The sequence below is a fragment of the Anomalospiza imberbis genome, chromosome 8 (genome assembly GCF_031753505.1).
Source record: "Anomalospiza imberbis isolate Cuckoo-Finch-1a 21T00152 chromosome 8, ASM3175350v1, whole genome shotgun sequence".
Classification (NCBI taxonomy): domain Eukaryota; kingdom Metazoa; phylum Chordata; class Aves; order Passeriformes; family Viduidae; genus Anomalospiza; species Anomalospiza imberbis.
In genome coordinates, this window is record NC_089688.1 from 17755543 (window position 1) to 17782109 (window position 26567).

The window sequence follows — 26567 nt, forward strand, 5'->3', positions numbered from 1 at the left end:
AAGTTCATTACAGTTAAACACAGGACAAACATCACCTTTTTTGGTACTGCTCACTCCAGAGGTTCTAAAGAGACACCACACCTCCACTGAGTCTTCACTGCTCATACAACCATTCTTTGTGGCAAATCATCACTGCCTTCCAGCTCTACCTGGGAATAATGATGTTGCTCTTTCCCAACAAGATATTTGCCCAGTGAGGATGTGTAAATGTATGGTGAGGGGGCACAAAGAGAAGGAGAGTATAAAAAAATATTCTTACTCCACACACTACCAGTTTGGGGTGATTAGCCAGGGAACCCAGCTGCTATAGGAGAGAAAAAAAAAATTTAAAACTGAGGAAAATTAAAAAAGAGAATTGTCAATCAAAGTAGTGACTGTGATCCATGCAAAAGACAGAGATAACACAGCTATCCAGAATTATTGAAATCATCTCTCTCTTCAGGGCTTTCTGACAATGAAGCAGAAAAACAAAATTAAAAAATAAAAAGACTAAACAGAGGAAAAAACCAACATGTAAATTTGAGGAAGGGTTTCAGAAACATAAAAGAAGTGAGGAAAAGTTTAAGAAATAGAAAAAAAGTCTATGACCCTTTCCTCCTCTCTTGCATTACGAGTACTAAAGCTTGGGGCATTTAGAACTAGTTTGGAGTAGCAGACAATGATTATATATTGCTGGCAGCAAGCCAGAATAGATTAGATATAGATTAGATAGATTCTATATATATATAGATATTTAACCTCCAGAATAGATAGGTTAGGTGACCTCATAGGTCTTCTCCACCTCTACCTCCTTTGGATTTATGAAAAATCTTGTATTAATAGTTATTTAATATTCCATGCCATTTTTCCTTCATTAGTGCTAATATGATCCTGCTCCTTCCCATTTTCTGCACTCAGCTAACTGAAATCAAAATTTATAACTGCCCACTCAGAACAAGGCGTGAGTTTACAGGCCAGTACCAGTAAATCTGTATCACTGATACCTCACATTAACACTGTGAACTGTTGCAGCTAAAAACCAGGCAAGCTTCTTATCCAGGCAACCCTGATACACTGCAGCTAATTCAAACCATCACAAGAAAGGGCAAAGCAACCTTCTGCATCTCAGAGTCTAATTTTGTCTAATTTTGCCTCTTTTGGGTTCAGAGAACTAAACATGGCCTTGATGTTGCCACGTTGGTTTCTGCTCCTGGTACCTCACCACAGAGTAATGAAACTGCCAGCATTTGCCAAAGAAAAATAATGAGGATGTTGTGGTGTTTGGGGAATAAAAAAATAAATAAATAAAAATAAATCACATTTGCAACATTAAAATTGATCCTATTTCTTCACTTCCATGAATCAAACTGCAAAATAAGGAGAGGCAGATAACAGACTTAGGTCAGATCTTTAAAGAGCCTCCTCAGTGTAATCCAGTGAGCAAATTCACATTGGTGTCTGTGAAAAAATCTGCTCTGACCTCCCTCATGACCTGACAGTCAGGCCACCATGCTGTGCTTTATAAAGAGCTCTAAACCAGCACATCTACACACTAAACACTTCCATCAGCAGAGGGCAGACCTGAATGGTATCACATCCTCCCATTATCAACATCTCTGTGACACAATCCCTACCTTTATAGTTTCATATACTTTCTCCTTCCACTCTGTCTTAAGGATCCACTCACCTCTCCTGTAACCATCCAGTAAGCACTCATTCTGACCACAACAACCTTCCAGTTTTACAGACAGAAGATGCATCACTTTGTTAAATTTCAGGTTTGATGAAAGTCCTGTCTGACAGGCAGTATGGATTTTTTTCCCATTTCTCTAAACTGCTAAGGTAAATCCTGCTGCTTTCAACAAACCTGTGAATAACTTGTTTTGTCTTGTGGCTCAAGGAAGAGAAATTAGTTTTCAAATTATAATTATTTTGTGATGTAAGAAAATAATTTGTTTTGTTTTTAGTTTAACTTCACAAAATTAATTTAAAAGTTAAAATGTTGCAACAAGTAAAATACTGCTGCAGCATCATAGCTTTTCCAGAATTTGTCTTCCTTTAGTTTATGCCTAAAATACATTGCTGAATTTAATGTGACCTAATATACAACATTAGTCCTACATCAGTAAAATTTACCAGCAACTTTTGGATTCTCTTAACCCAGTACTCCTTCATTCTGATTATTTTTACGTACTAAAACAACTGAAAAAAAAATATTACTACAGAGTTCACTTAAAATCAGGCTTTAGTGTATCCAGGTATATTCTCTAAGCTCACTCACTGTAGTCTGAGCTCTCTCAGACAGGTATTTTAATTGTAAATTATCAAGAACCACTTTCCCTCACACAGCCAACATCCTCAGGCTTTAGTATCGGCCCTTCTGGCAGCACAGATCCTCTGGCAGATGGTGACAGAGGTACCAGAACACCCAGCCCTCTCCCCATCACCACCAGGACATGGAGGACCCCATTTCACGCACAGGCAGTAAGAAAACTCACTGGTCATGTTTAAATCTCTATTGCAGAGGCCCATAAGAATTGAGTTGGATAAAACCTCTCTGCCTCATCCCAGACCACATTTTACCACTATGACCAAACTGTGATCTGGTTTAGACTGTCCAAATTCCAATCCACACCCATGTTACAAATTATGTCATTACAAAAATAAATACCTCAAAAATATGCTTTTATCAAAGGCACTATAATGGTTCTTAGGCAAGATCTTGGCTATTAAAGTAACCAATTAATCTAATGATACCAAAATCCATCTTTCAGCAAGCATCTAAGTCATCTCTACATTGAAGTACTTTAGCACTCTCCAGCATGAAAATCCCATCAGCCTCCAATTTTCCTGACTTGCATGTAGTTGTATACACTCTCTGCTACTTTATCTCTCACTCTAAAAAAAAATTAGTTTTATTTAACTGGAAAGCTACCATCTATATTGACACAGACCTCACAAAAGACATCAGACATCTTGCTTTGAAATGTTACCTTGTAAATTCCCTCAGTCCCCCTTTGATACTATTTGTAGGGCTCACATAGTAATTATTTATTTTAGTCAAGAGTTAAAGCTTTCATGATCAGTCTCTGGAGAATGCAGAACTTTTTCTTATTTTATTTTATGCAGCACCATGTCTCAATTGCTATGATTGTTAATTCTTCATGCTGTCTTAGCTTTCCATTTCCTTAGTTTCTGGTCGTGACTGTAATAGTTAATTTCATTAGGGACATACTTAGCAACTTCATCTGCAAGTCAACAACATGGATCAGATAGAAATTTTTAGAAAGGGGAATTATTTATGGCTATTAACAGTATTGATGCTTATATTGCATGCTTCACAGAATACAGTAATTGCATAGAGGTCAGAATGAGCACGTCCTGCCTTTAAAGTAGCAGCTATCTTAGGTTACTGGGACCAAAATATCTGCTTTGATAATCTAAGGCAGTACACCAAGCCCCTGATTCTTAATGGTAGACATACATTACCATTCTTAATGGTAGAAATATATTATTTGTGCTTATCTATTTAACAGAATTATGGAATCAGCAGAACATAAGGAAGAAAACAAATCAATAAATCAGACTTACAACGCAGCAAATACTTTACATGCTCTGGAGATTCAATCTAGAAATGTGTTTTCAATAACACCACACGGGCTGCGTTCACTCTTCACATTGTCATTAGTTGATTATTGATTTAGTCATACACCTAAGTTCTAAACAGAAATCGGTGTAGAAAGGATTCAAACTCTCCTTGGGAAAAGGGTTAGGATTCATTTGCACAGCAGGGCAGTACTGAAATGCCAACCACAACTCACAGCCTCCCCACTCCGAAGCAGGGAAACAAGGCAATTGTAACAACAGACCGGGCAGACCCACAGGAGGAACTAACAAGTCAAGCCATTTGGGGATGGTAAATCATCCTGTAAGGCAAGAATCAGAATTGCAGACCTCGAAATTACTCCTGTGACTGGAAGTGACACTGGCACATGGAAGTTCTCATATCCAGATGAAGATGGGAGGAGAAATACAAGCTAAGGCAGTGAAGTGCTGCTCAACACTCACTGTGCAAACACCTGAGACTACACTAAAAAAACTCCCCTCCAAAACCCCATACTTGGTTGTCATGCCTCTAAAAGTAAAATCAAAGATTATCCTAAGAAGTGGATGGGTCAAATTGGATGGAGCTACACTGCCACTCCTTACAGAGGCAGCAATCCCTATCCAGAGGGCCATATAAGAGTTCCTCTGCAACTCAGACCTGCCTCCACGCAATATCCACATTCCTGTTTCCTCATCACATCTCTCTCCTACCCTGAGCATGCACATAAGAGACACAACATCTTCCCTTCCCTATCCATACCGTCCCCCCTTCCTGAGTTCAATCCTGCCTGACAATATTACACAATCACTTCTGCCCTCCTCTCCCACTCCCAGCTCTGGGCACCACTAGAGATTTGAGCACTCAGTAAGTACTCACTTAAACCAGATGTGGAAATCAATCAAGTCAATGCAATTCAATATCAATTAAAGAGGTAATCTTTTGAAATTTCATAGGCAGTTAGCTAAAATCAATATAGTCATTATAATTGATTTTGGCCAACAGACTGTCCTACAATAAAGGCACTTTGCTCTGGTGTTCCTTCAGTTTGATGACACAGTGACACTACACATTTTTAATATAGTCTTCATTTAAAGTACCAGCCACAAAGGGAAGTGGCTTCCCATACTATAAATTATATTCTCAGTTGGTTTATTTAATTCAAATGTGGCCTTACAAAAAGGATTCAGTGGAAATGCAGGTAATATGCCTATAAAGAGATACTGAGTTTCCTTTCACTGAACTGCAGACAATAAAATACTTGGCTTAGATTTTTTGTGTCCATCACAGAACCGTATTTGTCTTCAAGTTTGATTGCTAAGATACCAGAGTCAGTAAGCACAAATAAAACCAAGGTACTTCCTCAGTACAATCTGAGAATTAAGCATCTTGAAACACAATAAGCAAAGAATTAAAGGCAGGATATTTGAAGTGGTTGGTGACAAGATATTTTTAGGCAACTAGAAGAATATCAGTTTAAGGAACAGGCAACGGCTTTTAGTTCCCTCAAGACAGAGTAGCAATCTCTACAGAAACAAAAAGGTGCTACACAGCCATGTAGCTGCTCACATTTTGTGATCTGGATGACAACTGCCACATTCAGAAGCACTACCCTGAGAGCCAGCTTGTGCTCCATCACTTCTGCTCAATAAAGCTGCACCTGTCTCTCCAGAACACTTTATAGAGCAAAGTGACGTGCTATGTTTAATTCCTTCCCTTGATTTGTTTTTCTTTCAGCCAAAATAAAAATAAGAAAGGAAAAATAAATGGGTCTGGAAACCCTTTTTTTCCCCCCCAAGAAACCCCACAAATACATTACACTGGAAGAAGTTCTGTAATCTTACTGTCCAACCAAAGAAAAAGCAGGGAGACAGCTTTACATATGTTTGTCTACTAACTGGTATTTTCTGCAGTGGTTGGGAAACCAGACAAAGTACCAAGCCAGAATAAAAAACAGAACAAAACTCAAAGTCGGAAGGAAATATATGTTTGTATAACTATTTACTTGTTATTCAGTTCCTGCAAGAAAAACTGCATTCCCAAAACCAATTCTTAAATCTAAAATCCAACATGAACTAGTACAATTTACTGGACTATAAGCCAGTATAATTTCACTCTCAGACTAGGGATGACTGCTGTTAGAAATTGACTATATTTACAGTCTGAAATACCTTTCAGCCATTAACCGAAGAGCAGAAACTTTGGTTATAGATTATTTAGCTGTAGGTAAGTACATTCTGTTTAAAAATGAAAACCACACCCAAATAAAAGAAGTCCCACACAAACACATAGACAGCCTTTTGAGCAGAAAAATACCAGAGGGAGGGATGAAAGAAATCTGAATAGCAAGGAAATTACAAAAAAGCATATTTCAGCTATGGCCAAAGAATCTAAGCCGGTCTGAAGGACTCTGACCAAGGAAAGATGAATGCCCAAAAAGGAGCCCAAATGGCTTGGGAAACTTCACCTGTTCATGAAGGAGCACCCTGTCTCCAGAACAGAGTTTCATCTCCTCTCAAAGTCCAAAAGCTGAGAGTTCTGCTTTCAAGATGTTTGCTGTTTTATAAAGGTTGTTCTCTCGTATCTCTTTTGTACTGCCAGACCAGTCAGTGCTTTTTCCCAGGCAAAATGCACATGCACCAAGGAGCTCTGAAGAATAACACTAGATCATATGAATTCTTCATATCAGAATGTTTTAAGGGTGAACATGCTGACAGTACCTGGCAGAAAGGAAGCCAAGATTTGAAGGAAGTGAAGAATCAGCTTCAATCATAGTTCTCTTTTCCAATAACACAAAGTTCACAGCTTCCATGGGATATACAAACCAATGGCCTGGTGATGTCTTTATCACATCAGAGAACACATATACAGCTGCACAAACTTATCTACATTAATGCAGAACCTTTCCACAAGTCAAGGAAAACCCAAGTATATTTGATAATCAATGCAATCCACCCCAAACAATTAAAAAAAAAAAAAAAAAAAAAAAAAAAAACCAAAAAACAAAAAACACCCAACCCAAAACATACAGTCAGTGGGATAATTTCATCCTTTTCTCCTGAAGAACAATTGACATTCATCTTCAAACTACTGTAACAAATTGTTGGCATGCTGGACTTCAGGAAAAGTGAAGGATTTTGGCAGCCCATTGCTATCATATAGGTAAAGGGGCATTGCTTTGTTGGTTAACATTTCACACCGGAGACCTTCCAGCTATTGTACATAGTCCTGATCTTCATTTGCTATCACTATCAGCAAGAAGGCCAGCAGGTCTCAACTCCACAGAATAATTATTTAAGTCAGTTTAACCTTACATTTGCAAAAGAAATTTGAATTACTGCTTCAGGTTGTAGGAATGTGTGGTGATTCTGACACCTGTCAATGAATAAACCTTGAATACTGTAGGTAACCTGCCACCAGCTCAAAACTCTCAAAACTGCCCTGCAAATCCACATAGCCATGCCACTAGCATTAGATTGTGGATAAGTGCCAAGATGGATGGATAATGACTTAATTCTTTCTGCTACAACAGACTGACCTAACAATTTACAATCTAGTAAAGTGAAATAGCCCACATCCTTTGTTATTGCAAAACCAGAGGTACAGACCATTTTGATAATACTTGAACAAGTACAGAAACTGCTCCCAGCAAAAGACCATATTTTAAAGTCCCTTTATCTGCACGGTCGTCTGAGATCTCCCATCTGGATCCACTGCAGACTATTCAGAGGACAGATCAGCACTTAGGTCATAGCTATTAAATGCGTTGCTTTAAAGCACATGCACCCGTTAGACACTGTGGACTACAGTGTTATCTAGCATACCCAAGCACCAGCTCTCCACTCCCTCTGAACCCTGGCACAATCTCTAGACAGCTGTACATCTTCTCTATCTGGTTGGTTAGAGCTTCATACCTGACAAGAGAACTGCATACCCCACACTGCTGAAGGCATCTCTGTTGCTGCCAAAGCTCCTGTAATCCCACTGACAATCACACTGAGCTATAGCTCACCACTGCCAGAAGAAAAAAGTCTTATTCCTTTCTTCCCACTTCCACTCTGCTCTTTCCATCTGCCAATACACCCAACCTTACAGTCCTACATTGACAAGGTGAGACCTTTTTATAAGAAAAGTTGCTCACTGGAATGGTAGAAAGTTCTAAGACATTTTTTCTTCCTGGTGTTTTAGTGAGTCAAATCAGGTCAGAGAAGGAAGGCCAAATGAATACCTTTGAACACCCTCTGCAATCAGCAACAGCCCCTTGTAACCCTCCCAATGGCTATGGCTATGAATTTTTAATAATTTTCCGACTCACAGTAGACTGAGGAACAAACAAAAAAATGCTGACCACAATAACATTCAGTTTGGAGTTGGGACTGTGGCCTGAGCTTGTACAGCACCAGATACTGTGGAGTCCTGATCAAAACTGTAGCTCTACAGCACTACAGGTGCAGCATAGGCATAGGTGCACTGCAGTGTAAAAACTCAGGCTCCTCAGAGGCACTCCAGTCACCCACATGCTTTTGCTAAATGCTGTCTGTGCCATGCCAAGCACAAGGGCCATATTCCTCAGACAGTGGCTGCCAGCATCAATGGTTCCTTAAATTGATGTTATGAGCACCAAAGAAATTTGTCCACCCCACTCCATGCGATATAATTTTCCAAAATTATTCTGGACTGAAAAAAATAGAATCTAGAGTAGAGAAAAGTCTCTCAAGGCCTTTTGCCAGCAACTGGCTATAAGATAAAGTGATACCAGAACCCAGCCACTTTCAGCAATAAACTTCCCCAAAATCAGCCACAACATTGTATTTCTCTTCTTTCAGTCATCTAAAGATTAGGAGGGTATTCATTCCTACCCTGCTTTTCAAGGCATAACATTGAACCAAGAGCTCAGTGTGCCTATTTCAACACTGTTGTACCTCTTTTTAATGTTCAAACAAGTTCTGCTTCCTACTGCGTGCAACAGCTAAGCGACTTGCTGCACTGCCAGGATTGATCTGGGGGACAAAGGCAGAAGCATTATAGGAATTCTTACTCCTACATTAATTCATACTCTCAATATAAGTACTCAGATTATTAAGCCATAAGTATTTGTGACATCACTGGTTAATAAAGCAAAGAAGGCTCCTCCTAAACTGGAGCTCTGCAAAGGAGTAAGTATTAACCCTGTGCCTACATTTCTTCCAAAGAGATCATGAACAGCCCAATCCCTTCCCATGCAACAGAGTAAGTTCTCGCTTTAGAAACAACATATGCAGCTCCTTTATTTCTTATACCACAGGCTGTTTTTTTTAACTTCAATACCAGTTCACAGGATGACAATCTTAGTGAAGCATAATAATTCTTAACACCTGCTTTTAAGAGGAAGGATATTACAAGCAACTTCTTTCAACCACTGCAAAAACCTAGTAACTCCTCTCTTTAGAGATCTTCATAAAGGCTAATTTACAGCTGACTGGGCACAAAGGATGCACAAAAAAGCTCTGTGGAAGGAATACCTGTTAGAAAGATTGTCAGCAGGACCCTCCCTCCCCCATATTAGTTTTAAGTACTTAAATATGTGCAGGCCTGGGCAGAGTCTGGGCACAGATCTTTTCCTCTTCAGCTCAGCAGATAGCCCACACTGCAGCCTCATGAAGGAGTTTCCCTTTCCCACCAGGGAACCCTTATCCTTGCATCAAACTACTTCTGCCCATGCTGCAGGGAGCTGAAGGACATAAACTTAAATTTATGTTCATGTTGTGTTTATGTTTTTAAACACAAATTAAGTTGTTTATGCAGCTGTGCTTGCCTATCATATACCATAAATGTAAGGGGAAAGTCAGCAAGGAAAGAAAGTCATTCTGGTAGTAATCTTACAATGAAGAGTAATACATTTATACAGGTAGTGAATGTGCAGGTGACCATTCTCTCAAGAGAGAGGTGCTAGCATCTGTAGCCCTTCCACTGTGCTATTTACACACAGACTGCCAGTTTCAGCCTGTGCTCCCTCAGTGATGTTCTATTAGTAATTAGAGTGCCTATGACTTTGTGATTTTTTAATATTTAATTTCCTCCCCACAAGTGCTCTCCCCAGCAGTCCAGCTGCCCTTAGAGTTGAATTACTCTTCTTTCTCAATGCCCCTTTCCCTCCCTAGGAGGTGAGGCTACGGTTCATTATTTCAAATTCAGATTGCCTGTGCTTAATAAGATGGTGCCTGCCTGCAAACTTTTCAGGGCTTTTTCTAAGGAAAAAGACTGCCTGCCTGAGCCTTCAGGCAGGGACAGAAAGCTGTTATTGCCAAGAGCAGCAATTACTCCAGCACACAGCATGAATCCAGTTGGAGAGGGGTATCTCTACAGAGAAGAGATCTCTCTGAGAAGAGATCTCTACAGAGAAGAGATCACATCCTTCTTCATGGGACATGCCACCAAGTAAGGGCAAGAACATGAACCTGTCTCTGGAGGAATCCCACAAACATCACTTTCTTGACCCTCTCTCTATATGCACATGGCACTGAATCAGGACAACAGAGACAGAAAAAAACAATTAGAGTCCAGAACTTATAATGCAGGTCATTGCCACACACCCCTGCACCACAGCGGCACAGTGCAAGGAGCCTGACCCTGTGCGGCAGAACAAAAGTAACTCCATGCTTCATTCACCTCCCTAGGACTGCACACAGTGAGAAGGGACCCTTGTAGTTTACTTGTCCCCTGCTTTACCCCTTAGTCTGGTCCTATTTCTTCATACTTCCTTCAGGGCACTTAATCCAATACTGCACCAAGTCCAGCCCAATACCTCCCTCCACAGCCCCTGTATTCCTGCCTTAGGATTTTCATTTAAACTCAGCAGTTTCATCTCAAGCTTCTCCAATACAACATGACAAAACCCAGGCTCATGCTGCAGACAGCCCTACTACCACCTCCTCCTGCTCCCCACCATCTCAGAGATGTCTTCCTCCACCAAACTGAGATACTAACCTAATTATACTTACCAACACCACATCCCTGCCTTTTACCCACATACCTTTCCAGAGAAGAGCTCCCAAACTGCCTCTCCTGCCTTACAGAATCACCCATGTAAGGATGTGGGGTTGTGAACCGCCCCCTCACAGGTGGGCTCCTCCTTAATGGTGGCTCAACTCTGCCAGCTGCACGAGTCACTCTGATTGCTCTCAGCAGTGTTGGTGGGCTCTCGGGGCTGAAGGAAGTGTTTGGAGGAGTTCACAGCTTCAGGGCTGTTTACCTTGGTTCCAAGAGTAGGAAACTGGGTGTTCCCATTTGCCTGGTAGGCTGGAGGTAGCAAGGCACTGGGCTCCCACGTGCTCTGGGATAGCTGTGTACAGCTCCAGCCCCTCAAAGCAGAGCTGACCGTGGGGCTGTGCAGGCTCCAGTGCTGCCCTGTGCAGAGCTGAGGCTGCAGGTGCTCAGCTGGCATTTGGTGAGGGGTGCTAGACAGGAGAGCTCCCCTTTTCCATCTTTCACTGGATGGTGAAAGGATGGCTCTTGACACACCGTGAGGGAAATAACTGTTCTATTACAGGCATGTGAAGGATATCAGTATATTGATCCAGCCTAACTAACCAAAATGTCTCCCATCACTTTTTCTAGACTCTAAGTTTTAATTAAAACAGACAAAAAAAGTTTTATTATTATGACTGTAAGGAAAATTTGTAACGTATGTATGAGCATGTCACAAACAGAAATAATAGGTCATAGTGTCACCCAAAAGTACAAAGCCCTAATAAGGGGAGAAGGGTTATTCTTAGTGCCTCTACAACTGGGACAGATTGTGCTGAAGACAGAAATACTGTAAATTATATATGATGGCAGCAGGCTAACTTTTTCTATAGAGGGCAATCACATCACTCAAAATACAAATGCATAAGCCTGTGGTCAGTCCAACTTCCATTTCATACATTTAAATGCAACTGGGCTGGCAACCTTTTTGGGACTTTTCAAGCCAAGGATCAAATGCTTTTTTTTTTTAATCTCTTAAAAACAATTAAACAAAAATGCGTTCATTGAGACTGAAGGATGTATTCTGAAAACTGCCTTCCCTCTAATCTATACAGAAAGTTCTCTTGCCTCCACTCTGCAAGGCTATATTTTTCTGCCCTATCACATAAGAAGAAAGTGAAAAAATGTTTTCCATTGCAGCCACTTATTTTGGGATCCTGGACTCTACCAATTGCTGTGCATGAACCCCTACAGATGAAAAAATAATGCAAAATCCATTCAGACCCAGCCGGAACGAATGATTTGCCAGAAGGCCCATTTATTCACATTAAGATTTTCCGTCTGTGAGATTTTACACCTTTCTAGATCTTATGAAAAGAACATGTACCTCTGAATGCATATTTCAGAGTTACAGATGTGAGGCTGCTGGTGGAACAGCAAGGACTGCCTTACACTTGATAGTTACTTTTAGTAAGGCAAATTATCTCTGTTCTGTACTGTCCCTTTCACAAATATTAGGAACTACACCCTGGATGTCAGGCTGAAGTCCAGACCACATATTTTCAAAAGCTTGAATATCTTTAAGCCCAGGAGCTTTCTTAAGGACAATCTACAAGTCAAACAAAAATGAAAGCATCAGACGTCACAACTCCATGTTTAAAGGCACATTTGCAGCCGAGAATTGGAAATAAAGAGAACTTGATGAAGCATTCCTGCTTGCACAAATGTGGGGAGCCTGAAGCAAAGAGCTAGCTAGCCAAACACACGTATTGGGGTTTGAACCTCAAGAACTCTGCAAATACATGAACATCCCTAGGTTCAGCCACATTGCTGCCTTCTGCCACACTCAAGTAAAACCACAGATACTCAGGATACCCTGAGTATCCCTCCTTGTCCCTTCTCTTCAATCTGTCTGCTCAGAGAAGTCACATTCCCTCCCACAACTAAGTGCCCAGTGGCAAAGCTAACAGCCACTAATCTGAAAAGCCAGCCAAACTCATGCAGCAGCTTGCAGCAGATCAACTGCCCTTGTTGATGCTCACTGCTTCCAGAACATTCTGAATACTTTGCTTGTCCACTGTTTATGGCCTGAATCTTCATTAGCAATCCCAACTGAGACTCCAGGGAGCATGAACTGCCATTTCCTATTCAGCTCAGTCTCGAAAGGTGGGACACTTCAAGAAGCATTCAGCATCTCCAGCATGGCCTGTTTACAGTTCCTGTGAACAAGAGCTATCGAAGAACTTCGCAGAATTAAGTCCTACTTGGTAAGCTTTGCAAGAGTTTACCAGTGCTTTGCCACAGCATTGCAAAAGTAAGAAACTTCCTGAAGTTTCCAAACCCAGCATCCCAGCTCTCATCATGAGTTCTAAATTCATCCAGAAATAAACTTACCTATGCACAGTTAACGAACCAAACAGAACAAACACAGAGAGAACGACACATACTGCTATAAACTGAAATTGAATCACAAAGGTATACTACAGTTTGTCCCCTAAGTATCAGTAGCCCCTAGGGATCTAGAACATCTGTCCCATAACTAGGTGTCAATATATATTAATACACAAATTAGTCTCTTCTGAGTGATTTGAAGAGAGTGGAAGAATGGCAGCATGACACAGCCTTCCTGTACAACCTTAGTAGCATCACCTAGCTTGTCTCATCAGAGCTATAACAGCCACCAGGAATGCTGGATAACACGTATATTAAAAGACTCCCTTAAAACGGAAAGGCAAAGAGGCAGCATCTACAAAAGACTTGCTGTACTTCGACAACCTTGTGTAACAAAAAAATAAGTACTTATGATTTTACTGTGGGTGCAACAGTACATATCTGATCCTGACACCTCCAGATGGCAGGGAGCTTCTTCCTTCCAAGATGGTAACATCTATTTAATGGGCTGTTGGTATTTTAAGGACTGTTCATCACATAATACTGCTTTCAGTATATGATGGAGTGACATTTGGCTGAAAGTGCCTGCGTTGGAATCACAGTAGCTAGAACTAGTGATACCTTTCCTATTTAACAATACTGGCATGGCTGAAGAAAGCCCTAATCTTTCCATACTTTTCTGATTGTGTTTGCTTTAGTTCCTAAATGACATTAATATAATCTGTTTCCAATGGGCAGGAAGAGATCCCTCTGACACTGTCATTAGTTTGTGAGTGGCAATGATGTTTTCCAAATGCCATGTCAAATGACTAACTGGTGCTGCCCCTGAAGATCACAGAATGAATCTCCTGCCAGTGTATCTCTTCCAGGTGACCTGACATCAAGACAACGGCTGTGCCCAGCCCCAGCTCTCTGCTTTACAAACATGGCACACTACACCTCGCAGCTCCGAAATGACTGATCAAAGCATCTGTTGCAAGCCCAGGGCAGGTTTTCCTTCCTTCCTTTTGTCTTGCGCGCAGCTCACAGAACGAGTATCTCCACCTCCTGCATGCAACCCTGCAAGGATAATGTGCTACAGCAAACTGCTTCTCCAAGATGCTGCAGGTAAACTAGACACACCTGTCTCCAGTCGTTATAATGAATTCAGCATTAGAAACATAGCATTAGCAGCCAATACAGGGCTATGTCGCAACCCAGGACAGAGTACTATTTTTTTTTTTTTTAATTTATCCTTGCTGTTCAGCCCAGACATTGCAGACCACGCTGGTAACACGAGCACAGGTCTCCTCCTCCCAGACTTCATTCTCCCCGAACAGTCCCTCCTCCCCAGGGCACGCTTCGGGCAGCGGGGCAGCAGCCGCTGCAGCCGCGGCGGGGCACGCTCTGCGGGCAGCGGTACCGGCTGTCCGCCAGCGCCGCGAAGTTTCCCCGTGCCAGGAGCTGGTCTCCGTCCCCACCCCGCGAGGCGCACGGCTCGCACACTCACCTCTCCTGGCCTGCCTGATCTTGGGGCTCAGCATGCTCCCGGCTGGGCGCTGCCCGCAGCCTCAGCGCCCGGCCCCGGCCGCCGCCCCGCGCATCGCCGCCACCGCCGCTCGCCGCTCCAGCCCTGGCTCGGGGCGACGCTGCACGCGGGGCTGAATAAACCCTAATGCATTATTTATCCGGCCTCGAATTAATTCCCATCCAAAGTAGGCAAGAAGTGTCTCGGTAATTACTGCCGATGGATCAGCAGCGCGCAGACACGAGGGCTGGCCCTGGCTCCTGCCGCTAATTGGCCGCGCGGCCGTGTGATCAATGTGCCGCTTCCAGGGAGCCGCGCTCAGCCCCGCGCCCGAGCTGCGGCTTCCTCCGGCGGCGTGCGCTCAACAGATGCTTTGACTCGACAAGGATCACATCGGCAGCCGAACCTGATTCAGCGGGATTTCTTCTGCGCTGGGAAGAAATACCAAGTGCGCTGGTCCTGAGGGCGGCGGCGTGCTAGGCCACCTGCTGTGCCCTGCATCCCTCCCGGGGAGGCATCCCGGTGGGAGCTGGGGAGCCGAGGGAGAACGACCCACTGCTCTCTGCGAGAGAAAAAAATATCTCTCGCCTGCACAGGCAGACTCGCAGGATGGGCACAAGGGAATGTATTCATTACATTTTACATTTACATTTTACATTTTAGCACCTATCATTTTTAATTGAACTGTTTGCTAAGCTCACCCCCACCCCTCCCCGGGAGGGAGGCAGTTCTGCAGTCGGTAATGAAGAGGAGGAAAGGACAAACGTTTATTGACGTAGATTGAAACTATTAAATAGTATCTATAAAATAGAAATAGACAATTGGATGATAATTGCATCTGAGTAACAGACATATCCTGACCCTGGACTGCTCGTAGCTCCATCCGCCTAGCAGTTTCTTCTGAGAGTGCCAAAAAGGGGTAAATACTTCCCTAGCAGCATACATGCCCTGCAGTATCACCCTGTAGGTTTGTGTTGTTGAGTTGTACTGACAAAAGGAATCTGAGATTGGCAGTTTTCTCCTCTTCCAAGATCTATCATATCTTGGACATCAAATGTTGGCTATCAAGCTATATCTCCAGTACTGGAAGAGGTTCTCTGGCTCATTACAGGGGTTGTGCTTCTCAATGTGCAGCTGCAGCAATGGCTAAGATGTTTTGGACCTTTAGCTACTGGTAAAACCAGCAGCTTATAAGTGATTGTAAATCTTTGAGGTCATGGTGGCATGAACTCAAACTTACACACCTGTAAGCAAGGATAGAAGTGGAATCTGAACTACTGTCTCAGTTCTGAACACACAACCTCCTGCAGTTATCTCCCCACTAATTATCTGTTTTAGCTGGGTTTCAGCAGAGTGAGGAATAGCTAACTGATGATCCCTTAGCAAGTGTCCTGATACTGTGGATAAGCAGGAGGAGCATTACCAGAGGGGTGTTGTATTCCTGCCTTTCTGACCAGCCATTTAATAGAACTCTTTTTCTCTCCATATTTTTAGCAATTCCTGTCTGTTTTGGTGCTGTTTATACATATAATTTTGCAGTTTGAGCAGGAAGTCAAAAGGTGTGAACAATAAACATGACAAGGGATAAAGCTGACTGAACTTTTAACCTCATGGGAAGCATAGAGCACTTCATCCTGGTAAGTCACTTCCCATGAAAACTTGATTTCCCCTCTAGGAAAAAAAATATATAATGTGAGCTATATAAACAATTACCATGTTTATGAGTAAAATGAAAACATTCTAGCCAAGTTCAACACTAAATCGTAACATCTAAGTTTTTCTTGTTAAATAAAAAATGCTCAGTGGAAAGAGAAACATTCAATTTGACCCTGTTTTGCTTTGACTTAAATATTTTCAGCCCTTCTTAAAGCCATTTTAAGGTATAAATATAACTTAAATGATTTTTTTAAAGACTAGGAAAATGTGTGTGTGGGGGGGGGTTTGGAGCTTTTTCCCTCCATTTAAATATTGGTCTGAAGTTTAGGTCTAAAATTATCAGACACTATTTGGGGTAAGTAAACCGTTTGCCAAGAAAAGAAAAACAAACCAAATTAAAACAAACAAGTCAGCTGAGAGAAAAAACACCAAAACGAAACACAACAAAGCAATCACCTCCAGCAAATGGTTCCACACTAGCTGCAATGCTTTGGTCTGAAAACTTAGAGAAATAGTTCCTTATAGAAACACTAAGAGTAGATCCAGTAGAAGGGTAGCAAAAGTTCCTAGAAGGAACTAGATGCTATGGGAATGTTTAATTTCTAAAGCTTCTATACTGATCTGCTTAAACTGAGAAAGATAATTGAGACAAGTTTTCTGAATGGTTTGTATTTACCTTAACTGTCTTGCGTGAGTCTAACAGCTCCTTTCCATCCCAGCAGCAGAGATGTTCTCTGACGTTAACACACTCTGCAAAGATGGGACAAACCTATGTGGTGGTCCTGTAGTGTATTAATAACCTTAATGGCTCTAACTCATGTCACATGGTCACCATCCACACCCTCTGCCCACAGGTCCAGGACCTCTATTTAAGCCCAGGCTTGTGCTTCATATCTAGTTTAAACTGTCTAGTAGGGATATTAGCCTCCAGTGTGTCTGTAGTAATGTATTATTTTGGACTATGATCTAGAGAGTGTTTTTTCAGCTAGACGTTACATCTCCCTCAATACTGTGGACCTACCTAATAATCAGAAGATTGTGTCTGGTATTGGTAATCTTTATTCTACATTATTCTTGCTCATAGAGGTATGGGGTGTTTCCCTAACTTGACCCTAGACCTGCTTCTTCATCATCATAACCATGTTAGATGTGCTTGTGTTCTGACTGAACCTGGCCATTTCTAAATCTTTCCTCCTTACTTCATTTGAGTACCACGGATGCTATGGTCTACCCTCCTGGGCTTTCCCTCTTATCCTTAGGGAGAAAAGGGGGTTTGCTGGTTATTCTGTTCTGGAGTTGGGCTCTAAGTGTTGTCCTATTTAGCAGGCTTTTCAGAGTGAGTTAGGAAGCTGCTAAGCCGGTGGCAATAGGACTTTTTATGGCTGATCTGAGTTGAGAGGTGCATCCCTGATGGCTTGGGATACCAAAGTGATAATGTGTACCAGTTGTTGCAAACCACTGCTTTCATGGTTATATCCCTCTGCTTGTTCAAATCCAGAATGAAAGTCTTTTGTAGAGCAGTAAGCATCTAGTAGGCTAGAAAACAGAAATCAATTGACTACCCACATACTGGAGAAGTGTTATTATGTGGCCCTTATGTGACTCTAAAAATAAATGTGGTCATTAATTATCTGCTGCCTTTTTTGAATGTGAAAAAACTCTTTTGTCTATCAAAAGCGTTCCCATTGCTGGATAAGCACACAAAATGAAGGCAGGTGATGTGACCTAGGGATTAGAAAGCTTAAGGAGAGTGAGGAGATGGGGTCTCTTGTCTTAATGACAGCTGATTTCCCATGGCTACAAGCAGGACATTCAATCCCAGGTCATGTCCATATTAATGCAGTGTCTTGAGATCTGGGATTGGTAAGTGCTATCTAACTGCAGAGGATGATAATGAGTTACTGCAGTGGGGACCCTCACAGAAGATATGATTCATGTGTTGGCGCCAAGGCTGATGACTGGAGGCTATGAAACGTGGCGGGTGCTTGAGACGGAAGAGTGCGTGGGCCAGTGAAGTTGCTGAAGCTGTTGTGAGGCAGATTGAATGGATCTCTGTTTCCCCAGGCTGCACACACAGCATGCTGTCACCTACCAATTATCACACGGTATATCCTTTTTTCCTCCTCCTCATCTTCTGCTCCTATCTGCAGGCCAAGGACTTGTTGTAACTAGCTGACTGATAACATTTTCTTTGCTCATCAGCATGATGCACCTGGATCAAAGCCCAAGATCAAATCACCCTGGACTTTGGCCCCACTGAATCTCAGATCCAGTTTATTTAGACTGTAACCAAAATTGCAATCTGTTCTAATATGTTATAAAATGGAAGTGATGGAAAAGGGTCCAGAGAAACAATGAAAGACCACAGTGTGCATTTTGAGATCAATAACTGCAGCAACATTTCTTCTGCAAGACAAGTTTGAATGGTTGTATATTCAGGAACTGTGGAATTCTGCTGAGTAAGTTTGTGCATAAATTAACAACTTTCCAAGTAACTAGTGACCAGAAGGAATTTCTATTTGATGTAGCCCTTGCTTACAGGCTAAGTGAGCACCACTTGAAGTCTCTTGATGCTGATGATGCCAGCAGGTTTTCCAGGTGAAAAAGGCTACTGGTCTTTCAGCTTCCAGTAACCAGTGATTTTACTGGAAGTCTTAGGGCTTATAGCAAGAAACACTCAAGCCATGATGTGAGAATTTTCCTGGTCTTCTTTGGAGATGGCCTCTCTAGTACCATGTAAACTGATAATGCGGAATGGAGAAAGCTGTATAGATGTTCTAGAGCAGCTCTGGAAACAACTGGAAGCTCAAAGGAATCATTGAGGAAAAAAAGGTGAATCAGGAAAAACTTGAGTTTGGGGATTATCTAATGCCAAGTGACAAAGACTGGAACAATTTCTTTGGGTTTGGCTGAAAAGTAAGAAAATGCATAAGCTTAATGACATCTTGGGCTTCCCAGGGGTGGTGGTTACTGCAGCAGGCAGTGAATGTGCCCAACACACCATGGCTGCCAGGAAGGGACAGAACTCTGATCTACAGAGCTACATTCAGGAATGGGGGCTAACGGGGACACTGAACTAGAATAATTTTTAATGTTTTTCAGAGTGAAACTAGGGAATTTCTGGGTGTCTTTTTTTATTCTTTTACACTCAATGTTCCTTCCTATCTAGTCATATTCCACAAATAGGTCAGGAGTAATTAATCTTTGATTTCAGGATGTAAGAGTGACTCTCTAGAGAGGAGCTGTAGCTTGAGAGAAGCCTATAACACAGCTGCCTTGGACTTCAGTGGGACAAGAAACTACCCTGCAGAGACATTCTTGGCACGCTTTCATTTTTTCTCCTCTGCAGTGGTGAACATATACAAGTGTACGTATACCCCTGTACCTCTATACTCCTATTAAAAATACCTTAACGTAATCCAAATTTATTCAAAAGAGTGCCCTGTAAGTAAGAAAAATAGATATTTTACATAAGTGGCCTGCAAAAACACCTTGAGCATTGTATGCTATTTTTCATAGTAGATTACAAAAGCATGGCTTGGGTTTCTTTAGTTTTTTTGGTTTTTTTTTGTTTTTTATACTTGACAAACTTCAGAGAAGTTGATGTGTCCTCTCTGATTTTATTATAAACAGTGATCTCTGACCATGTCAAGGTGCACTATTCTAACAAGCAAAACCTTTGACAGAAACGTTCAGCTTTTGAGAAACTATTAGGCAGTGCAATTGAGGTGGTAAAAAAAAAAAATAGACAATTCTGAATGATCTGATAAGCATTTCCAAATGTGTTTTGTGGTGTACCTTCATATATTATAGGAAAGCAAGACTTAGATTATGAATGCAAGAACTTTCTTAAGAACAGTGTCTTATAAATCCAAATATTCTAGATTTCATAATCAGGGAGACAAAGTATTTTTATAGTTTTTAATCTTTTTATATTTTCTGTTTTGTCTTTGTGGTATTATCCTTATTATACCAAGATCAGAAATTATGTCCCCTGTAGTACTAGAAACTCCTGCTGTTGCCATATTCCTAAACATGTCTACAAGCAAAGTTTCCTTTGGTAAAGAAGGTGAACATAAGGATACTGAGACAGCACGGCTCCAAGTATTGCATTGCATTTGCTTTTCACAGGAAAAGTAGATAAATATAGAATGGATAATAGTTGTATGGATAAACAGTGCCCGTCTTAATTTTGTGTCTAGATGATAGCTTTATCAATGAGGCAGAGAGAAATCTTTTAACCATTGCAAAATCTACTGGGGACATATCAGGGCAGATTAGAGACTTTGACTTATTTGGTTCTGCTCCATACAAGATCTAGTGGATATTTTTCAACCTGAAATAGGATAACAAAGACACTGCAACTTGTGTCTCACAGCCAGATAAAATAGCATTAACACAATTAAGGTATACAGAAATAATTTTGTCCCAAATTATATTTGGTTTGAAGTGTTTCACATCTGAATAAGGACCACTCAGACTACTGAGGACTAGGGCACCTTTCCTACAAGGAAGAGTTGAGGGAGACAGACTTGCTTAATGTGGCAAAAAGGCTAGTGGAGGAATCTAATATCAACCCACAAGTAGTTAAGGGACATTTTCAGAGCATAAAATCCAACACCTGGTAGTACAGATGCTGAAATACAAAAAGCAATGCCCCCAAGTTTGGACCTTAGAAACTCAGACTGGAGCCCAGAATATCTTTTGGACCAGGAGAGTGATGATGCAGCACTGGGACAGATCTCTGCAGAGCAGGGGAGATGTCAGCCTTCTGAGACTTTTAAGATGATTAAATTGGTTTGGTTTTGGTGTTACTTCTGTTCCAAGCAGAAGGCTGGACTAAGTAACCTCCAGAGATCCCTTCTGTCAACATTTTTCTGAGTCTCTCTTAAAGCCTCTTTTCTGCTGCTATATCTTTTGATCTAACAAAATGCTACTTTTCTCTCTAGCCCTTGCCTCGCTATCACCTTCAGATCATCACAGATCTAAGAGGGCGACTACTGCTGTCAAATCAGGGAAATCACAGTTGAAGATCTTCCCTTCCTCTTTTAAATGGGTGATTCTTCTCACACAAATTCTCTGTGAAATGTACTCTGATCTTTCTGAACTTAGTTTCCTGATTCCAATGTAGAAAAGCATTTGAAGTTCAAATTTAAATAATGAGAGTGCTCACAAGCTTCATATCGAAATATATGCTTAACTGACCTGCTGGATCAGAATTTATTGGAGTAGTTCACATTGTTTGGATTTTGTGTTATGTAAGCAAAGCGTCTCAAACTTTAAAATTAAATTTCTTATTATGACTAAGTCCCAGTTAACTGTGCTGTTGTGCTCACATCTCTGATTCTAATTGTGTTACCTACACAGTTATGCTGTCTGCTCCAATCACCTAACAAAATTTGCCAGATTGAGCTTCTTTGATGTTCCTGAGACAGGTAGAATGTGAAAGACTGGAAGCATCATGGATTTCTCTCTTGTTCATCCGTTTCTGTACACCCCCAGACCTTACCTGCACCTTTGAGAACAGTGACAGTAATATATCCTTTGACAAGGAGCTGCAGGACCCCATGAATCAGCTGCATAACACACAGGAACCTGGGCAATTGCTCATCCTTTCTGTCACCTATGGGCCTAGAAGAAATGAGGTCCTTGGCTGGGAGAGGAGATAAAGAAATGCATTATTTAAAACTTGAATGCTATCTCTACAGAATGAATGTTACTTTTTTTCTTTTAGTGTCAAGAATCAAAGAGCAGTGCATGCATATTTTAGACATCTTGGACTGAAACTGGCATCCTCAGGAATGTATCTCCTCCTGCTGCCTCAGGGAAGAATATAGTAATTTAGGCAGATTTGATTCAAAATGAAACTAGGGTGAAAACTGGAGGCTAGGTGAAAAATGGAGAGAGCTAAAAATTTCAAACGTGCTGTTATTTTAACACTGACCCATTTTTCTTCTATTTCAAATTATTTTAAGCAGAGAAGAAGAAAATAATGAAATTAAAAGAGTTTTTAATGACTTCCAGACTTGGGGTTTGGGGGCCGAGGTACTATTTGTGGCTCTGCCACTGGTTGGGTATGTAATTTCAATTCTTAATGTTACTGTTTCCAGCCTGTGAAATGGAGTCTATAAAAGTGACCTCTCTGATAAGCTTTTCAAGATGTATGAAAGACTAAGAAATATTATGTATAAGTGTTATCTGAAAATATGTACCCATTAATATTTTTGGGTGAAAATGTTATGGAAAAATGTGGTATCATTTTAAAAAATATTTTCAACTTCTCTATAGGTGAAGAAAATTTAGGAATCATAGTATTTTAAAGAATCATTCATTTTAGAGCAGATATTATCCTGTTAAAGATTGTCTTATCTTGGTAATCAGCATCTTGTTTACAAGGAAACCAAATGCTTCTTCCCTTTGCCTACCCCAATATTCATATGTGGAGCAGACTCATTTGGACTAATCAACTATTTATTTTTACAAATGTCTTCTCAGATATGCTCTGCTGTGGAGGTTGTTCACTCATAGCTGCAGTATAATGAGTCTGCATAGACTTCATTTGAAGAGTCAGAAATCTGCAGACCAAAAAATCCTATGGTTCTAAATCCTTAACGAGATTCCTAAGCTTTTGTTCCTGCAGGGAATTTCAATTTGGAAAAAATAAGGTGCTGAAAAGTTCTATATTACTGGATTTTCAGAGAGAACCAAAGTATTAATTAAAAGTTTTATGAATGGGATTTTTGTTTCCTTTAAAAGCAACCAAATAACCCTCTAAAAATCACCCACCTGAACTCCCCACCAATAGAATTTGTCTCAGTATATTCTTGTTTGTTATCCTTCATCTAGCCTTACTAATATTTTTGTTCAAGGGAAAAATGCCTTTCCAAAACGAAGCATCAACTAGTTTGGTTTTGAAAGTATCAAAATATCTAAATATCCCTTATTTTTTTAAACTAAATATCCCTTATGTTTTTTTCTTTTGCCAATGCTGACAAAATTTAAAGGTAATTTGCTTCCCCCAGAGTTTCATTCTTCATCCACAATCTTTTATCTGCTCTGCTACTGACACCTTTATAAGCTGTGTCCCTAAAGGGAGAAGGTCAAAGTACACCACTGTTTTCTAAGTGGCTTCTCTGCTGGGTGCCCAACTAAAACCTGTCCATTCCAGAGGCTGATGAGAGTGTGAAAATGTAATCCTATAAATGCTTAAATTGCTGAAAGTACGTGAACAGGCAGGTGAGTGATTCTATTCTGTGCTGTGGCACTCCACTGCCTCGTTTTTTAAGATTGTCTCAGGAAAATAAATGGAAGCTGCAACTCTAAGATGAAAATGAACTGTGCGCTTGCAGGTGTGTGAGATTTTGGCTGCCTGATGCAAGAGCAGCCCTTGCAAGCCCTTCTGTTGTGCTGCCACCTCGTGACGCTCAGGGAGGATGGTGCCAACACAGAACCTGCCCATGTTACTGCTGAGAACCACAAAGCAAGTTATGCTCTCTGGAGTTCAGGCAGAGACTAAAAGGCTGTAAGGTACAATTCCCTATTTAAGGTCTATATGGACAGAGCCTGTCCTTTCCAGGCCTGTGGAAAGGGGAGAGCTCTAAATCTATCTGGCAGGAATGCCTGTATTGGGCAAAGGCTGGCTGGCTGAATTTTTCATCCTTATTCTCATCTCATTTGAGAAAAAAAATAAATAAAAATAGAAAATAAAAGTTTTTTTGAAATGAAAAAGGATAAGACATTAAATAGAAATAAAAATGCCACCAGAGCCTGGCCTGTCTCACTAAGAGTTTAGTCATATGCTTGTCATCTGTGCATTTCAGATGTGTTTTAAGATGGATCCCCTCTCTGAGCTATTCTTCCACTTGTGCCGAATAAAGTACAAGCCATATGCCTGATTTTGACTTCTTTTTTTTTTTTAGTAGCTCTGTCAATGTTCTGAGCACAGGTTCTGGTGCTAGTTTGTTGCTACATATTTGGATGAAGGGGGCAAACCTCGCAGGTTACGTTCTGAATGCATATAGGTCCCAGACTTTGACAAGGTAGGTTTCTGCTGCCTTCAAATTAGAGGCCTCTGTATTGTGACTGATGTACTGAGATACAAAACAATATTTAAGTTTCACCTTATGACTGCTGTCTGTTTTTTAGACATCTTAGCAACTCTAGTTACTGAATAAGCCTTTGTAGACTTCCATGTGAAGCCTGCCATTCACACTTCCCTGCTTACAGCCAAGCATTTCTTGAGAGCAGTGATCCTAGAGACCCTGTGTCTGAACTGGCATCCTAACGTGCAGCCTTGCAGAAGGAATTCTCTGTTTTATCAGACATGAGCCACTGCTCTGCAGCCCTGCAATGGCACAGCAGCAAAAGGGATTCCTGTGTGACACGGAGCTGCTGAGGAGCCTGTTGCACTTCCCTCTTGTGGTGAACCCCACTGCAAGGTAAGGACTGCATTCTTTTACCAGTTCCTCCTTTGCTGCATGTGTTAGCTACCTCAGCTGTGACAGCTCTGCTTTCAAGTTCTGCTGAATTCTCTGAGCTCCAAATGATCACACAGCCAATGACTAGTTCCTTATTGCTCTAATTTACTCCCTTAACAAAGTATTTTCTCCTTGTGCAGTGCTCGGGTTCTATTTCAGGACTAAAATTACCTCTCTGATGAGCAGCAGCAATTTTGTGTATCTTTATTAGTCCCATTCCAAGCACAAAAGCAAACACTAATGTAGAATCTGGCTATAAATTAAGTAGATATTAAGATTATTTTTTTCTTATTATTTACCAACCTAGAACAGGGTCATTTGAACACCCTAAAAGCAACAGTCCCCAGGGAAGCTACTCAGCTTCAAGAATTGTTTTGTTTTTTTTTTTTTTTTTAAATCAGAACATGCTAGATAGCAAAACTACTGTTTTCATCCCCATTCCTTTTGTCCTGAATTTTTATGACATGGCAAACCAATTGCAATTGGAGTATTGGTTCTATAAATAAAGAATTGAAGAAAAGGGAAGATGCATGAGACTAGTTTGCAGTGCTAGAAGAATATCTATAGCAAAACAGGCTTATCCATTAATAGGGTGTGACAGCTTATTAAGCCTTGCTTATTAGACACTTGCAGGTACCTGAGCAGGAATGACTGTGGGAAAGCAGCCTTCCTGGATATGTGCAGAGTCTCTCTGGGAGCACAGCTTATTGAAGAACAAGGTCACAAGAGCTGGAGTTTATCAGTAGACTTGGGAGCTGCAAAAAAAAAAAAAAAAAAAAAAAGCCAAACCAATCAACCAACCAACCAAAAAAAGTTATTAGCAGGGGACATATCATAGCTGGAAAAATGTCTGCTGTCATACTTGTGTTTGAAGGATCTTGTTTAATTTGTTTAGCCTGAACTTCAGGCTTCCTATTTCCTCTAAGATGATGATGAGTGTTGCTGTAGGTTGTGCAAGCTACAAAACATCCTTGCAGAAAGCAAAGGGGGTGTAAAACAGGAACTAGGACTCATTTATGAAACTTAAGAAAGTGATGTTGTCTGCAGAGATTTTGATGATCCTTCTGCAGAGAGAATAAGAGTAAATCTTCCAAGAAAAACATAAGAATAAATCTTCCAAGAAAAGCAGCTCTTGGTCAAAGTGTGTTTTGAATTACATTTTGTGTTTTTATCTGCATGTGCCTGTGAGTGCTATTTTCTGATAAGCATTCTGTATTAAAGTCTAACTTTGCTTTGTAAGTATTAAAAAAAAGAATCCTGCAGATCTGTGTCATGATAGTTTAATTCAACAACTTTTGAGTTGATAAGAAAGCAATGAATTCCTGTGTCTCCTGTAGTGGACAGGAGGGGGCATGCCACTGGTGTGCCAATTATATTTTTTTCACCAGCATTTCAACTTCCTCAATCTCATTAGAGTAACATGAGTTCTAGTGTGGAGATCATGTGTTCAGTCAAGTTGCCTTAAAATTTTCCTGCACAACGCTTTTCTAGTCAGTAGGTGACATTTAATCAAAATAGCAGCTTCCCAGAAAAAAGTTTACTTTTGGTATTCTTTTCCCTCTGGGGAAAAAATATTCTATTTATTCAGTTCTGTTTGGGTCTGACAATTTCAAACAAAAATGTTTTCACTTTTGTTCCATACCCATTTTTAAATGAGGCTTCTGTTTTCTTGTGTTTTTAAAAGTTGATGTTATTTTACTGACTCTGGAATAGTTTTGATACTTATTTATGCACAGAATTTTTAAAAAGTGTAGCTTAAAATTATTCAGTGTACTTCTGTAGTTATATCATCCAGTGAGGCCCCCTGACTCATTTTAACAGAGGCAAAAAATGATCAAACGGTGAGGCTATCAAACAGTTGATTTACATGTGCTGCATAATAGTCTGTAGGAAACTACCTCAGGATTGCACAGATTTTGAAAGACTGAAAACCTCTGTTGCAGCCCAACACATAAGATGCAGACCATTGGATACACTTCTGCTGGTTCCTGTTTGAACAAAAACATTG

At 40.8% G+C, this 26567-nt stretch overlaps 2 protein-coding genes and 1 long non-coding RNA gene across 14 annotated transcripts in view; 2 read left to right on the forward strand and 1 right to left on the reverse strand.

The window, feature by feature from the left end:
• The window catches only part of ARHGAP22 (Rho GTPase activating protein 22), a 126546-nt gene extending 109666 nt beyond the window's left edge, over nt 1-16880 (reverse strand). Inside the window, exon 1 of one of the 4 annotated variants that reach the window (XM_068197553.1) lies at nt 16759-16880. Coding sequence is in view for 2 of the 4 variants with exons in the window: in XM_068197550.1 (XP_068053651.1) it covers nt 14409-14442 (34 nt within the window). In the remaining 2 variants the exon portion in view is untranslated. Of the gene's footprint in view, nt 1-10595; nt 10703-14408; nt 14748-16758 lie in introns of those variants that run through there. The other 3 variants (XM_068197550.1, XM_068197552.1, XM_068197554.1) reach the window with 3 other exon arrangements.
• A 681-nt stretch (nt 16881-17561) lies between these two features.
• The window catches only part of WDFY4 (WDFY family member 4), a 130976-nt gene continuing 121970 nt past the window's right edge, over nt 17562-26567 (forward strand). For 3 of the 9 annotated variants that reach the window (XR_011001375.1, XM_068197571.1, XM_068197572.1), the window contains exons 1-2: nt 17566-18187; nt 18285-18499. The gene's annotated coding sequence lies outside the window, so the exon portion shown is untranslated. Of the gene's footprint in view, nt 18188-18284; nt 18500-24177; nt 24521-26567 lie in introns of those variants that run through there. The other 6 variants (XM_068197574.1, XM_068197575.1, XR_011001376.1 and 3 more) reach the window with 5 other exon arrangements.
• LOC137478054 (uncharacterized) lies at nt 19766-22118 on the forward strand. The gene is made up of 2 exons (XR_011001374.1): nt 19766-19940; nt 21032-22118. It is a non-coding gene; the product is annotated as an uncharacterized lncRNA (long non-coding RNA).